Genomic DNA, 14,482 nt, shown 5'->3' on the forward strand with positions numbered 1-14,482 from the left:
AGACCAAGCAATCAAACTACTCTTCCTCACTGTAAACAAGGTGACCTAATCTGTTGTTTTACCAGTCTCATCCTAAACAACTTCTCCTACGTGTAAAAACTGAAAAGAACACTAAATTAATTAAATAGAAAAATAAAAAACAACAGATGGCACATCAAGTCTTTCTAAACGCAGCAGGCCTTTGCATTAAGCAAATCTTTATGTACCCTTCCTGATTCGACAAACTACACACACACATGCGCACTATAGGATTCACATACTATCCACAAAATGAAGCGCACCCACAACTAAAGAACTAAACATGTACAACACAACAATCATAATCCCCATAAAACATAATAAGTAATTAAAAACAAAACACAACAATGAAACAATTATATGCATTGGTTTTATTTGTATTTTTGTTATTTAAATCATTTTAATCATTGTACCCAGTTTTCTTTGCTTAGTGCCATATGTTGTATGGGAAAATAACTGAAATGTTGTTTTCTAAATTCATCCAGAAAAGATCCAAAACCACAAAAATATCACATTCTATTTTATTGCGATTTAGTACACAAAACATTTATGATGCACAGTCTATCAAATAAAATTTTTTGTTTCATTTCATGTTTTTTTTTTTTTTTTAACAAAACAAAACATTTTCAGAGGGGGAAAAGTGCTTTACAGGGATTTACCATCTCAATAAATACAAGGACATTGAGGTCTTGTTGGATCCTGTTCTTCACACATTGGTCATGGCATTAAAATACAGATGCACACTCTCTACCCCTTGCCAATCCCCATACCCACACACACACACACACACGCACTCACACATACAAACACGCACGGACACACACACACACACACACACACACACCTTACTATGTACAACCCAGTCTGTTTTATATTGTCAGTTTTGTACCAGTGCTCCATTTCCCTCCTTGTAGGAAAGACATGCACACAAAGGCTGAACAAACACCTTGAACATCATAAATTAGTGACAACAAGCCTGTTTGGAAATATGAAACTTAAGATGCCAGATTTTGTAGAAATGTGTCATTTGACTAGTATGCTCATCTCAGTCTTGGTTCTGTATCAGTTTGAAAAAGATTTAACAGGATTATGATGTTTTCAAGTCTGTTAGCTGCTGCTTCTAACATTACAGACACAATTTTGCAATACTAAGGCCCAGACATTGTGCTTTGTGGTTTTCCTTCATGATAAGCAGTCATCATGCAACAAAACATTTCTCTACCAATTAAAGATTCTTATGGAAATACTTATAATTTCTTGTACGTAAAATCCAAGAATCTGAATCTTTGTGAAGTGATGACTTAGAGACTAGTAACTAATTTAATTGCTGTAAACAACAGTGTTCCTTTAATAATGAAAAAGATAAGGCACACAATATTTTCATTCTTTCATTTTCATCTGATTCTACATCTTATCTTGGTGTAAAATTTACCAAAACTGTTACTGGGAAGTTTCTGTTTTTTAAAATGTAATAAAGTAATTCCTAAAGGAAATATTTCAACATGGTTTTGTTTACATTTAGCTTTCCTTCATGGTTGATTAGAGAGAAAAGAGAGTCTTACCTCTAATGTGCTCTACTGTGTGTCCCTGGCCCATGGGCCACAATGACAGATCCCCCTCAAAAAATTTCCCCTCTTTGTTCATCTTCAGTATTCTGACAGCACTCAAGAGGCTTCTGCTTCCCTGATCAGTCTTATCCCTTCAAAACTCCCTCCACCTTCAAGTCAGAGGGGGGATGAGAAGAGTGGAAGATGCTGTACACTTGAAGCAAAATGGGTCCTTTTGGTGGTATAAAATATAGTCTGTGAATTCCTGCTAATGATAAATGCTTCATGGTAATTTTGTTAGACTGGATGCAAGTGGGATATACGTGTCCTCAGAGAGAAGAAAAAACCCCCCCAGAATGATTTGAATGAGTCTTTCGCATTTTCTCCCATTTCGTTTTCTGTTTCAGAGTGGGCAGGGCTCCCGTAACATTTGTCTTTTCTTGATGCTTACTCCTGCTTGACCTCTAGGGCAGGTCAGTAGACGTCACCGATGGGAGATCAAGGGGTGAGGGTCCGGAAGTTGGGGGTTATGAGGGTCTCTGTGGAGTGCTAGCGGCTGAGGGGGAGCTGGGGCAGAGACATTGCCTGGTGAGGGAGACCCTGAGAGGTCAGTACAGAGAAGGGATGACCTGGAGAACACAGAAACAACACATATGAAGATTTGAAATAAAAAAGTAGCTGTCAGTGATGAAACAAAATGCTGAAATCTTTATGCATGTATTTTGACACAATAGAAATTACAACTTACTGTCAATGTACCCATGAAGGGCCACCATGCGCGCCCGCTCTGGACTGCCAAAAGGGGAGTAATGCAGTTCATCGGGCAGGGACGAGGGTATCCTGGACTGGGGGTGACCTTGTGGAGCCCCACTGTGCTGGGGCGTGTGCTTTTTGTGTCTTGCTCTGCAGTTTTGAAACCACACCTATGAAGACGCAATGTAACCAGACATCATGTAGCTATATTCTTTAAAAAATAATTTGAAGGTATGCTTTTAAAATTATAAATGACAAGAAAATCTGTTGATATATTGACCATTAATGTGATCTGATGTTTTCTCATTTTTACTATACTATTTTATCCATATCCTGATTCAATACATTCAGCTGCAACCAAACATATGTGCATTCATTATTATAAAAGGAGTGTGGATGTCTGTGTATTGACCTGTATAACTCTCCTGCTGAGACCTGTCATATCGGCTAGTTTCTGTAGTGTCTGGGCATCTGGGTTGTTGTCCTGGGCAAACTGAGCTTGCATGATCTGCACATTGAGACAAAATGTCATTGGCAAAGTGTCAACGGAATCAGATCAGCTGCTAAAATCCATGTGAAAGGAGCTACCGTATTTAGAGCAAATGTAATATTAATGCAATACAACAAAACAAGCTAGAGATTGTATCTGACCTGTAGCTGTTCTGCAGTGAAGGATGTCCGTGCCCTTTTGGCAGGTTTGGGCTGACTGTCTTGTTCTGTTGGCACCGCTCCTTCTAATGTGATACCATTGCCTGAAACGAACAACAGGAGACAGGTGAGATGCAAGTTAGACAAATCATATTTATTATTCAAAGCAGCCACAGACACCCTAGGAAACACAGTTAAAACACAGGACCCAAATTCCGTTTCATAAAGGCCTGCCGATCCTGTGGCCATCTCTCAGAATCACTGAGAAATCGGGATTAAACACAAGAGCTATAAACGTTATCAATCACCTAAATATCAATATTAGTTAATACAAGAAATAACTGAATTATTTCATGGCTTTTCCGATTAAAATACTATTGGATATCTTAAAATGCATACATTTGGCTCAATCCTGTTTTAAGAAGAGGCATTTGAATAAACATCTGGAGAACCAAAGCCAGTGCTCACCACTCTCAGCTGCTCGTTTGAGGTTCTCCACCATGGTGTCGTAGTGAATCCTACACAGGACCTTCTCCTCCACCAAGCCAAACTCCTCTCCTGTGGACAGCTGCCTCTTGCACGAGTAGCAGGCAAAACATGCCAAGTGGTATGCGTTTCCCCTTGCCCGTCGCACCCAGTCGCTTGCGTATATCTGCCGCCCACAACGGGCACACTTAGTACCAAACCTACTGTGAGGTAGAGAAACAGAGAGGCAAGACAGGCAGCAGAGAGAAACAGGATGAGGAATTAGCGATTTACAGTTTGGGTAAAAGTCACATTTTGGGAGAGAAAATTGCAGAAGTTCATGATCTTTTAAATCTTATCTCAGCCATTTCTAGATTAGTCGCACATAGAATTAAGCATGTGCAGTCGTCCAGTTCTTTGACAAGCAAGCTGATGTGCAAAATCTGTGGTTTTAAACTTGGCGTTTTGGCAGAAGGCAAAGGGTTTGAGGGGGAAACCTTGGAGGAGGATGTGGCCTTCCGAAAAGTCTTCTGACTGCGGCTGCAAGTTGAGCCTTGAATGCAAACAAACCAACACCTGCAATTTCCTGGCTGATACGTGAAGACCCTGACATGTACACATGCTCACATACAAATACAGACACACACATAAGGGAATAAACCCATACACACAAGCCAGGGTGGGTTTAAAGCCCAGTGGAAGATGGAGAGAGACTCTGATGACATCACTCTTGATCGCCCCTCTGTAACTGATAGCAACAGTGAGATCAGGCAAAATATAAACTGGAACCACCTGACCTACTGTTCTGGGTGGGTTTGGGGGGGTTAGGGGCACAGAGAGGGAGAAGATAGAGATTAATGAACAGAGGGTAACTTAAAGCAAGAGGATGTAGGCAGGGACTGAGTAGGATATCAACTTGCTGGGTCAGCTGGAAACAAGATATTAATGCCTGAAATAAACATGTTCGTTCGACTTGATGTATTTGAATAACTGTATATGTGACTGAGGACAGAATGAGACAAATATAAGAGTGAAGGGGCATAAGGACAAAGTTGAACTGAAGTGCTGCCATAGATTTTAACTGCACTAACATTTTCTGTAATTTTTCTTAATGTCACCGATTCCATGGCAAGAATAAACCCAACGACCCCCCACCCCCCCACCCTCATCTGTGGCATTCAGCCAAAATCTTTGGTGGATTTGACACATTTAGTGTGCTTGCAAGTATTTACATTAGTGAGACTCCAAATAAACTGTAGTTTCCCTCTACACTGCAATGACAAGAAATACTACGATAATGTCTTTTTTAAAGGTTTTGGCAACAATAGAGCTCCACAGCATAGAGGACTAAACAACGTCAGGCTTTGGCTTCACAGACAATAGTTTGTTTGATTTAGGCTGTTTATAAAGGTTGTTGCAAATAAGAAACATGTACAATATTCCCAAATCTATGAGTTTATTAAAATGGAGTTCCCTAAGCAGCTGCTGGCACTGTGATTTTTCTTTATATATATATATATATAAAAAAACAAAACACAACAACCCCCAAACCCTAATTCAACTGAAACATTATACTTATTCCCTGTTTTATACAAAAATCAGAAGTGATCAGACTTCTCTTTTAAAGGGCACATTATGGATTTAATGAGTGAAAAACATTTTCAGTTTGACGTGGATATGGTTAGGCTAAGAGCCATTGTTGGGATCTGCAGCTGCCAATTTTAATGAAAGTGGCAGGATTCGTAAGCAGTCTTAGAAAGTGCTGCCTAAGGGGTAAAATGGAGGACAAGAGCCATAAACACATTGGCACTTTATGGTGAAACACACACACACACACATATATATATATATCTGTCCCATGCTTCCATGTATGGCTGAATCATTGTTTCTGTGCCTGAATAGTTTTTCCTGAAATGTGAAGAAATATCTTCTTCATGCAGAAGAGAAAGCAGAGATGAGAAAATACAAAAGCACGGTATCACAAACATGAGCCAAACTCAGATGAGCATCCAGTAGTTGAAAAGTAAAGAGGAGGCAAGACTGGTGAGGGCATGGATCAGGAGGAGGAGAGAGGAGGTGAGTGGCTGAGGCAGAAAGTTGTAGTGCTGAGCGACATAGCGAAGTAAAATGCGTCGATAGCAGGGAAAGAGCAGGATGACGGGGGTGCAGGAGAGCACAAGGTTTGCCAAGTGAGTGGGTTTGGCGGCGCATCAGTGCACTCAAATCCACTCTATCTGGAATGAAAGCACACTATAGCCCTGACATCTCACAAGCTCATAGCCCTCCTTATGTTTGTGAGTGTGCTGGCCAGAAATTTCATTTGTTTGTAGCTTGGGAGAGAGAATATGTGTAGGCCATTATTAAATACCTGCTGATTGATGATCTGCCTATTTTACTTTCTCTGTCCATTAGTATTAAATAAATGATCCTGAATCAGCAAAAAATTTCAATAAACAGATCCTCAAATTCAATTCAACAAAAAAGCAGAGAAACAAAAAGTCTTTGTGGTCACCTTCAAATGAAATCTGCACATGGCACTTACAGGGGACTTAAGTTGTCGCAGATATCTGCAACCTAACCAAAAACGCTCCTATAACCCAGAGGCTAACCCTAACTCTAGCTCCATGGCTTCCTGTACAGTATATATGTATCATTTCAGATTGTTTCAGCCTGTCTCTACAGTAAAGAGGAAAATATTGTGGCACACTGCAGGTAATCTAGCATGACAGCTTGTCAGTTTCATGCTCCAAGACAGAATCCAGAAGAGCTGCAAATCATCCCTTGTTTTATCCCCCTCTACTTCCTCTCAAGCCCCTCCCAAGGCCTACTATGTCTTTTTTTTTTTTATCTCATTTTGTCTTTGTACCAAAAACCTGGTGTTTATTTTGCAGCAATGTCAATCCTTACGACCCCCATATCACTCACAAGAGGGAAAATTCTACACCGCAAAACTCCCTTTTCCCCCAGACCTCTCCTATTTGCTCCCAATCTTTTGTCTAATCTTTATTCTTTTTTGGAAAGTAATTCACCTGCTGCTGAAAGAGGGGCTTGAGGAGGTACACATTTTTTGGATTATTCCTGATGTGATGTGAGAATACACTAATCTGTATTAGATTTGTCCTGAGAGAGTCCCTGCTTGACTGTGTGGTTTTAAGGCACAAGGTTCAAGTTAGGCCTATGTGCGGAAATCTAAGATGGGGAAAGTGATTTAAGTACTTTACAAGCAACTTCTTTTAACTGATTTGACATATTATTGGACTTCAAAATATTAACCCCGACTACAGGAATCCTTTGCATTGGTATTCTTTCTTCTTTGAACTGGTAAAAATAGTAACTGTGAATACAGGCAAGTTTTTCTCTGATATCTTTTTTTTTTCAAGTAATTTGAATGCACTGATTCAAAAGGCTTAATTTAAATATGTGGTATTGCTTGACAAATGTGTAACTATGATTGTAACAGATTTAGCTCTTCATAAAACTTGCCTCTCTGTGTGCTACTAACTCATCTCTGTTGCTATGGAGACCTAATCAGCTAACCATAAAATAATTATCATCACAATGTAGACACACACAGGCATACACATCCAGCCATGTACACATTTATCCACAGAACTCCCTACATACATGGACTCTGGTTAGAGTTTCAGTATCCCCAGTATCCTGTGGCGCCTCTGATTAGTGCAGCAATGCAACTTCCCGTGCGGCCTGCAGCTCACGGCCAAGGATAAGTTTGTCTGCTCAGCGAGCGTAGGGAGGGGAGCAGGGAGGTGAAGGGGGTCAGAGGAGGAGGCTGATAAAGACATGGTTTGCATGTGTGTGTATGAAAGCAAGACCCTGAGGCCTAAAATGGGTTTGAGAGGCACAGCACAGGCTCTGTCCTGCACCCCATATCCTGAAATACCCCCACCCAGTCCAACACACACATACAAGGAGGGAAACCCACTCTGATTTCCTGCTATTACGCCCCATTAAAGCAGCTGTCAGTCCAAAGCCAGATGATAGGCTGACACAGATGAGGGAATATCTCCAGAGGTTTGAAACCAGCCCAGAGGATCTGGACTTGCGCTGGGGTTTAACTTAGTTTTGAAACTGGCCTAAACCCAGATTACAGTTTGTATTTACAGAAGTAACCATTGTAGAAGCCCCAGCCCTGCAGCAAAGCTTCACTGTTCCTGCAAGACTTTTTTAATCTTTTTTTTTTTTCCAGACTGACTTCCAAGGAAGTTTAATCTAAACGTACAAATATTATTAGGCAAATGAGGAATGTTGACTACAGATTGTAACCATTCTGAGGAGGACACAGCCCTTGAAACGCAGACCATCTAATTATTTGAGCTCCAAACTGTCAAATTGAATTTATCACTTAGTTTGTCATACTGATCTTTAGAGTGACTTTATACTGCAGATAGTGTCTGGTTATTCCACTGAGAGGTTGATGAAAACTTTGATGTGTGAAACTGCATAGTTCATAGCATTGATCAAAAAATGTAAAAAAAAAAAAAAAATAAATAAAAATGCTTAACAGTAGTAAGTAAGTAAGTAAGTATAAGGCAAAGAGCAGATCTATAAAACCAATCAAGTCAGGGGGACTGTCAAGCTGTGAAAAATACACTAGTTGCAAAACTTTAGTTTACATTGGCAATGTCTACAAAAAAATGTCTTCATAGCTTTCTATCCATCAGTATAAATTGTTTACTCTCTGGATTTAAATACGAAATTCAAAATAGTAAATGATGAGGATGCCACATTTATCTCGTGTTACTTTTTTTTCTCTATTGTCAAATAAAAAATGTTGCACATTTTAGGTTAACTCTAAGAGAAACCTGCAAGGGTGGCTGGTGGGTCATGCTGGGGACAGCAACTGCTTTGTATTGTCATCAAAAATTTGCTTGGCCTGTGCCTTGATAATTTTACAGTTTTATTAAAGAATCTTTATTTTTTTGCTTTATAATCAAAAAGGACATTTAAGTCTCACATTATACAATATTGGACTTTTAACTAGTTTACAAAGTTGCTGGAGCATCAAAATAAATAAATATGAGTTTGTGCAATCTGTAATATGTCTTTAATACACTGAAATCACTGAGAAATGTAAAAAAAGAATAAATACATTGAGAAATAATCAAACTTTAAATCCTTATACTGAGGAGCCAATGTAAGGGGCAATCCACTCAACACTTCCATATTCAGAGCGGCTTTTTGATTACAGCTACCGTATTTCATATAATTGCAGTGTCTATTTCCCTGATGAGAATATAATATGTGACCTAGTGACAGCTACATCTTAACCGCTCATTACCTTTTTTTGAGAGCTAATACTCTGGCATACTTAACATCCACAGAGTAGTTTGCAATTGCAAGGAAATATAAACAGAGACAGGTCAGTTAAAATATTGTTATGATACAAAAATAGCAATTTTGGGGAACATGATTGACAGCTGCTATACAAGCATAAATAATCAGAGATCTGGGTTTCTGTTTGTGTGCTTGTGGCTGCGTGTGTGCAATCTTTGAAAAGCTGCGAAAGGAAGCTATGCATAGCCTGCAGTATATTTTAGCTAATATGTACGTTTCCTATATTGGTATTTTCAAATTTAGGTGTGTATTAACAATGTTTAAGTGTGCACGTATACAACGTGTGTGTGTGTGTTTTACTTTGGATAGCAGTCACATTCAGATCAGAAACATGCTGACCAGGCACTCAGGGTGATCTAATTGCTGGTCTGGAGGCCTGAGAGTCTGGGGCGGAGGACGACTAATTGCTGGTGATTATAAACCTCAGAGCGGCAGCTTGGTGTCATGTTTCCATCAGTGAAACACCAAAGCTCACTCACACTTTGAAGCATATACATGCAGGCACACACACCACACGCACACAGTGATAAGCACAAATGGGCATGTGTGTCTACGCAATATATACACAGCAACTCCAGGCTACTGAACAAATTATTTAAATGTTCTTGCTGGTGTGTGAACCCTATTTCACCTCACACACAGTCACACTGAAACTATGCATATACAAATATATAATATAGCACCTATGCATAAATACTCACACATATATATACGCCCAGCTTCATTCCTGTTCTGCTGTATAGGCTACAAAAGCACAACTACAGCATTTATATATTATAAATGACAGTAAATTCATCCTTAAGATACTCTGGTTCAAAATTGCCTCTTTGTGGCTCACTTTAACAGCAGTTATAACTGTAACACACAACTGATGAAAAACGTACAGAATGCTCATTTGTGTGTGTCTGCGCATCTTTGTCTATCTGTAGTTTGCATGAAACCAAATGCATACGAGAAAACACAATAGATACAGTTATGCATGTAGAGTAAGTCTCATGGGCTTTTTCCAGGGGCCTGGGTCAGATGTTACAGCCTACTGTAACTGTATTGTAAATATTAGAAATAATTTGATTACTCCAAGGCAAGGAGGTACGATTAATTATTCTTGTTATTTATTTTTTATTCTCAGAGGGATTTGATGTAATATTATTTTATTATAGCATATTATATAATATAATTTTGAGGGAAAATAACTGTCTCGCTCTCTGCACTTTACGGTTTGTCTAAATGAACAAACCCAAAATTGAGACACACACACACACATACGCTGACTCAAACTGGCATTTCCGGTGATTGCCATTATGTTTCACGCGCCCCTCAGGAGGCGATCACACAGCTCCCGCACGCTCCATGGCACGTGTGCGTGAAGAGCACGTGAGCCATCGTCTTTTTGACGCAATGAATGTAGCAACTTATTGTAAGTGCGAATACTAGAACCCTGTCTGCTCTGCAATAAAGGCCGCTGAAAGCTGGTTAAAACCTGGTGGAAATTATGAACAGAAAAGAGCAGAAGCTCCCAAAGATTATAATAGAAAAGCGCCGTTTCACCTTTTTGAATTTTTTGGAAGTAGACTAGGCATCAAGGGGCAAACATTTCCAAGCCTGGGTACTCACAGTGTGTGTGTGTGTGTGTGTGTGTGTGTGTTTTGGCTATAGCCATAATAACACCGGGGATCTTTCGGCTACTCGCTGTAGGTAAAAGATTTTATTTTGTTACAGACTTTCAATTTTTGAAAAGGCCTTTCAAGAACACATGAGGCAGCCCGCATCCATGTCAAAGGACACTATGTGTGTGTGTGTTTGTGTGTGTGTGTGTGAGAGAGAGAGAGACAAAGAGGAGGACAGGGGGTCCTGTGCAGGCAGAGTGGTGGACGTGGTATTTGGAAAACACGGTCATAAACTTACCCTACCTGAAATAATCCATTTTACAGAAGATCTCCTTGTTCTTGATGTAGCAGCTACTGTGCTGACGTAGTGACGTCCTGCACACCGAGCACTCCAGACAGCGCACGTGCCAGATCAGGTTGTTCACCTGTAAAGCCAAAACACCGTGAGAAACGCTGAGTCACTGCACTTAGGAGCTGCTGAGTCATGGGTTTGGTGATGTGCTCTTTAAGCCCATAGAAAGCGTCTCTCCCTCTGCCGTCTAATGACGAGCTCATCTTAGATTATAACCTTAATAAACATATTATTTAGTCACATAATCACATTTAGTCTAAATAAAAAAAAATGTATGAACAAAATATTTTGCGACGCACATGATGATAGAAATTGGTTTGCGGTTATTGGGATACTTTAATTTATTATAATATTTATATTCGGATGTCGTTGTCTGGCTTTTGTAATTTCTATACACAATATTTCAATTGGAATATGTGAGTTTGCATTTACATTATTATTTATTATTAATATCAAAATCGCCGTAGTTAATTTTCCGTAATGACGTATGTTGGTGTTGAAACACATCTTTTGCTTATCCACTATATTATTGTCATGTTGACAAATTTCAATCCCGAACAAAGCATTTTACATACAGTTCTAAATTAATTGCTTTCTGGCACTGAATGATTTATTTTCATTTAATAGAACTCGTTGAAGCAAAATGAAAACATAATAATAGGAAATAAAAATCGTCAGTTGAGATGGAAAGCAATCCAATGTGCAAAAAAAAGTGACAAATTATTGAATTATTGAAATTAGTAATAGCAAAACCAGGTCGATGTCAATTTTTTAAACCTCCATCAAAATTTAAACAATTCTAATATTTGAAGGTGTCCAGTCAAACCTGGTTATAGAAAGTGCAGACAGAGTGCTCTTTTCATATTAGAATTTGACTTTTGTTTTTATTTTTAATTATTTTTAGCTTTATTCTGCTCAGTTACCTGCCTACGAATGGATTTAACATTGATTTTACTAATTATAGCAATAATTTCATCTGGCCGAATGTAATTTATTTTTATTAAAAAAAAAATTCTGATTTGTAAAAATGTATTTTCTTTCACACGAATCCACAACAGCTACCAGTGTGAAATATCCAGGCAGAAAAAAGAGCATCGAGGAAGACAAAAGTTAGTGAATACTATTATGTAAGACGAAAGTTTTAGCACTTCATTTATTTATCTCAAAATTTGAAAATACAAAACATATTTTAACAGAGAATATAGAAAACTTAAAAAATGACTGAGTGCGACTTATTTGTTTTTTGTTTTTGTTTTTTTTACAACAACGACAACAAAAAAACTATTATTCATTGACTTACAATTATTATGACTTGATTTATATTGGAATCACAATAAAATTGTCGGTGTGGACAACACTACCCTGATGTTATGTGACTGTCAGACTGAGGATGAGATAATGGACAAATGATGGTCACACTTCCTGACAAACACACTTATCTGCGCATGAGTAAAGGGAGATAAGCACGCGAGCGCACGCGACAAGACGGGGCAGAATCGGTAAAAACCCAAAACATCCCTGTTGTGTCTGCGCTTTCAAAAAACTTCCTTTTCTAAGCCTTCACACCGGCGATCACATCAGTTCAGTTTCCAGGCAGGTCCTCCCAGAATTTCATTTCGTTTTTGTTTGCGAGTTCTCTCTAAAATAATTATGACTGATCTTTAACATGTGTATATACATGCTGGTTTCACTTGCACTACATTTGGTAAAGTCAATGATTACTTATATTTTGAGAGTTATTTTTGCTTTTGGGCTCTAGTTTTATTTGTTTTAGTTATTCTGGTCCAAGAAATGAAGTTGCAGCAGGCCTGTCAGAACCAAAGCAGGACCGGGGTCAACTCGGATCTTTTCTATCTATTCATATTGATGCAAACGTAAAAAAGGCTGAACCAGTACACAACACGGTAGTTGAAGAATATTGCCTAATGCTTGCCTGATCAGACGGCCTCTCACCTTCAGCAAGTATCGGTCCAGGATCTCCAGACCGCAGCTGGCGCACACGTTCTTCCCGGTGGACGGCACAGAGCTGGCGGTGGAGGTCGGCGAGCACACGGAGGGGGTGGACGGCGTGCTCGGGGACGAGCGGGTGTCCTCCCGCTCCATGTTGGACCGCTGGGACTCTCCGTCCGAGTGAGACTGCAAGAGGGCATCAGCACAGCTCAGTACCACACAGACCCGATCCTCATCCCCACGGTGTGCAGATGTCGCCATTTCTTTATGGGCAACGGCCGTGCGCGCACAATCCATACATTCAAAATTTGCATTTGCATGAATCTTGACTATGCGTCTGCACGCCGTGGATGCGCAACAGGCGAGCAGAGAGAGCCGCAACATCTGACAGCACAAACAGACAACAAAGCTCTCACCATCGGCGTGTGCTTCAAGTCCACACTGCAGCGGGAAGCTCCCGGTGTGCTCTGATGCTCCGTACAGATCACCTACAAGACAACGTTCAGTAAACGGCAAGTCTTCATCACTTTTCCCGCCTCATCTTCATCCGACAAATCCACGGGAGACATTTGCAGACAGCTCTCCGAGGCTACTCCTATATAAAGTAGTCCTGATAATAAACCCCCGGCTAAAACAGTTAAAAGGGCCCCCGCAACAAAAGGAACATTTTGATGAAGCTATTTCAATTTGGATTGATTTTTCCCTGCCCTTAACCCAGGCCTCTCAGAATAATAGTATTTTCCTCGCAATCCAGGACACGAGAGTGGAGGGGGGAGAAAAAAAACTACCTGTAATTACAAATAGCATGAAACGCAGCGGACAAGAGGGACTGGGAGCGTCAATTTCAACTGTCAATCAGAAAAAGGCAACGGGTCACCTAAAGAATTGCAAATTTGATTTTTAATGGCTGTAATTAAAATCTAATTCTTCTCAGACGAATTGGCAGCGCTCGAGAGGCTCGCGGACCGCAAATCACGCTATTCATAACAGAGAGGCGCGCGTGCCTCTTTACAGCGGCTGGCGCGTGCAGCTGATCTCAGTACACAAGCAGCGATTCTTGTGACATCACAGGGAGACAAAAACAAAACCCCGCTCATGATACTGCGGGAACAGAAAATAACGCGCAGATATGGGGGCCAACAGAGTCAAAGTGATTTCACACTTATTGCACCATTACGCTTACAAAGCACTACCACGATTCCCACATGAAAAATAAAAATAAAAAAACAAAAATAAAAACAACCAGAAGCCAATTCAGTCATTTAACAGCAAAGGCCCAGGCAGTGCAGAAATACTTTACGTCTCCAAATGGAAGCTTTTACGCCCAAAATGTGCAGTTTAAGGCGGATGTCTGCAAAGTGTTACTACCTGCTTCGTGGGAATTCCGTCGGACAGAATCTTATTTCCCTCTGAGAGAGGGGACAAAACTTCATTTTTCCAGTACATGAACCCCTGCAGTCTCACAGCGTACAGTGTCTCCGGACCCGGTGCGCGGAATCAGGGGCTTCCAATCAGGGCGTCAGACCTCCAGTACCATCCGTACCAAACATGGACTCTGGTGCAGCCCGTACTGACTCACAGGTCGGTTTGTTAGTTTGTTATTTTGTATAGTTCTGTCTGTTTGGAACACACTGCTGTGCGCGATGCTCTGACAGCCACACTCACACACAACACCGAGCAAAGTTTTTGGGAGCTGTGCAGAAACGTGGAGTCGCTCGCTGCTCCTCGGAGCCTTGTTCAGAACAGATAGATCTCTTCCTTTCCCCGTCCGTCCCTCCCTCCCTTCC

The 14,482-nt window shown here is 40.3% G+C and overlaps 1 protein-coding gene across 4 annotated transcripts; it reads right to left on the minus strand.

Annotated features, from left to right (window-relative positions):
- Positions 1 to 580: 580 nt before the first annotated feature.
- On the minus strand, positions 581 to 14,440 carry lhx6a (LIM homeobox 6a). Of its 4 annotated transcripts, none has more exons than XR_003841342.1 (9): positions 14,064 to 14,440; positions 13,112 to 13,183; positions 12,699 to 12,881; positions 10,697 to 10,818; positions 3,435 to 3,655; positions 2,970 to 3,070; positions 2,731 to 2,826; positions 2,314 to 2,468; positions 581 to 2,194 (listed from the first exon to the last, which is right to left on the minus strand). XR_003841342.1 is itself a non-coding variant. In XM_029515994.1 (9 exons), the coding sequence occupies exons 1-9, from the start codon at positions 14,139 to 14,141 to the stop codon at positions 2,115 to 2,117; spliced, it is 1,125 nt and encodes a 374-aa protein (XP_029371854.1). In that variant the 5' UTR covers positions 14,142 to 14,440; the 3' UTR covers positions 581 to 2,114. The 4 variants fall into 4 exon arrangements, 3 of the variants coding, with proteins under 3 accessions (XP_029371854.1, XP_029371852.1, XP_029371855.1); XM_029515994.1 differs by having other exon boundaries at positions 2,314 to 2,488; positions 3,435 to 3,652; XM_029515992.1 differs by having other exon boundaries at positions 2,314 to 2,488.
- Between the last annotated feature and the right edge of the window lie 42 nt (positions 14,441 to 14,482).

This window comes from Echeneis naucrates, chromosome 12 (genome assembly GCF_900963305.1).
Source record: "Echeneis naucrates chromosome 12, fEcheNa1.1, whole genome shotgun sequence".
In the NCBI taxonomy this organism is placed as follows: domain Eukaryota; kingdom Metazoa; phylum Chordata; class Actinopteri; order Carangiformes; family Echeneidae; genus Echeneis; species Echeneis naucrates.

Coding starts and splice junctions, on each gene's coding strand:
- lhx6a (XM_029515992.1), bottom strand. CDS start 14,141: ATGTACTGGAAAAATGAAGTTTTGTCCCCTCTCTCAGAGGGAAATAAG. Junction 2,489..2,730: donor TCAGCAGGAGAGTTATACAG/GTCAATACACAG, acceptor GCGTCTTCATAG/GTGTGGTTTCAAAACTGCAG. Junction 2,195..2,313: donor CCTTCATGGGTACATTGACA/GTAAGTTGTAAT, acceptor TGTGTTCTCCAG/GTCATCCCTTCTCTGTACTG.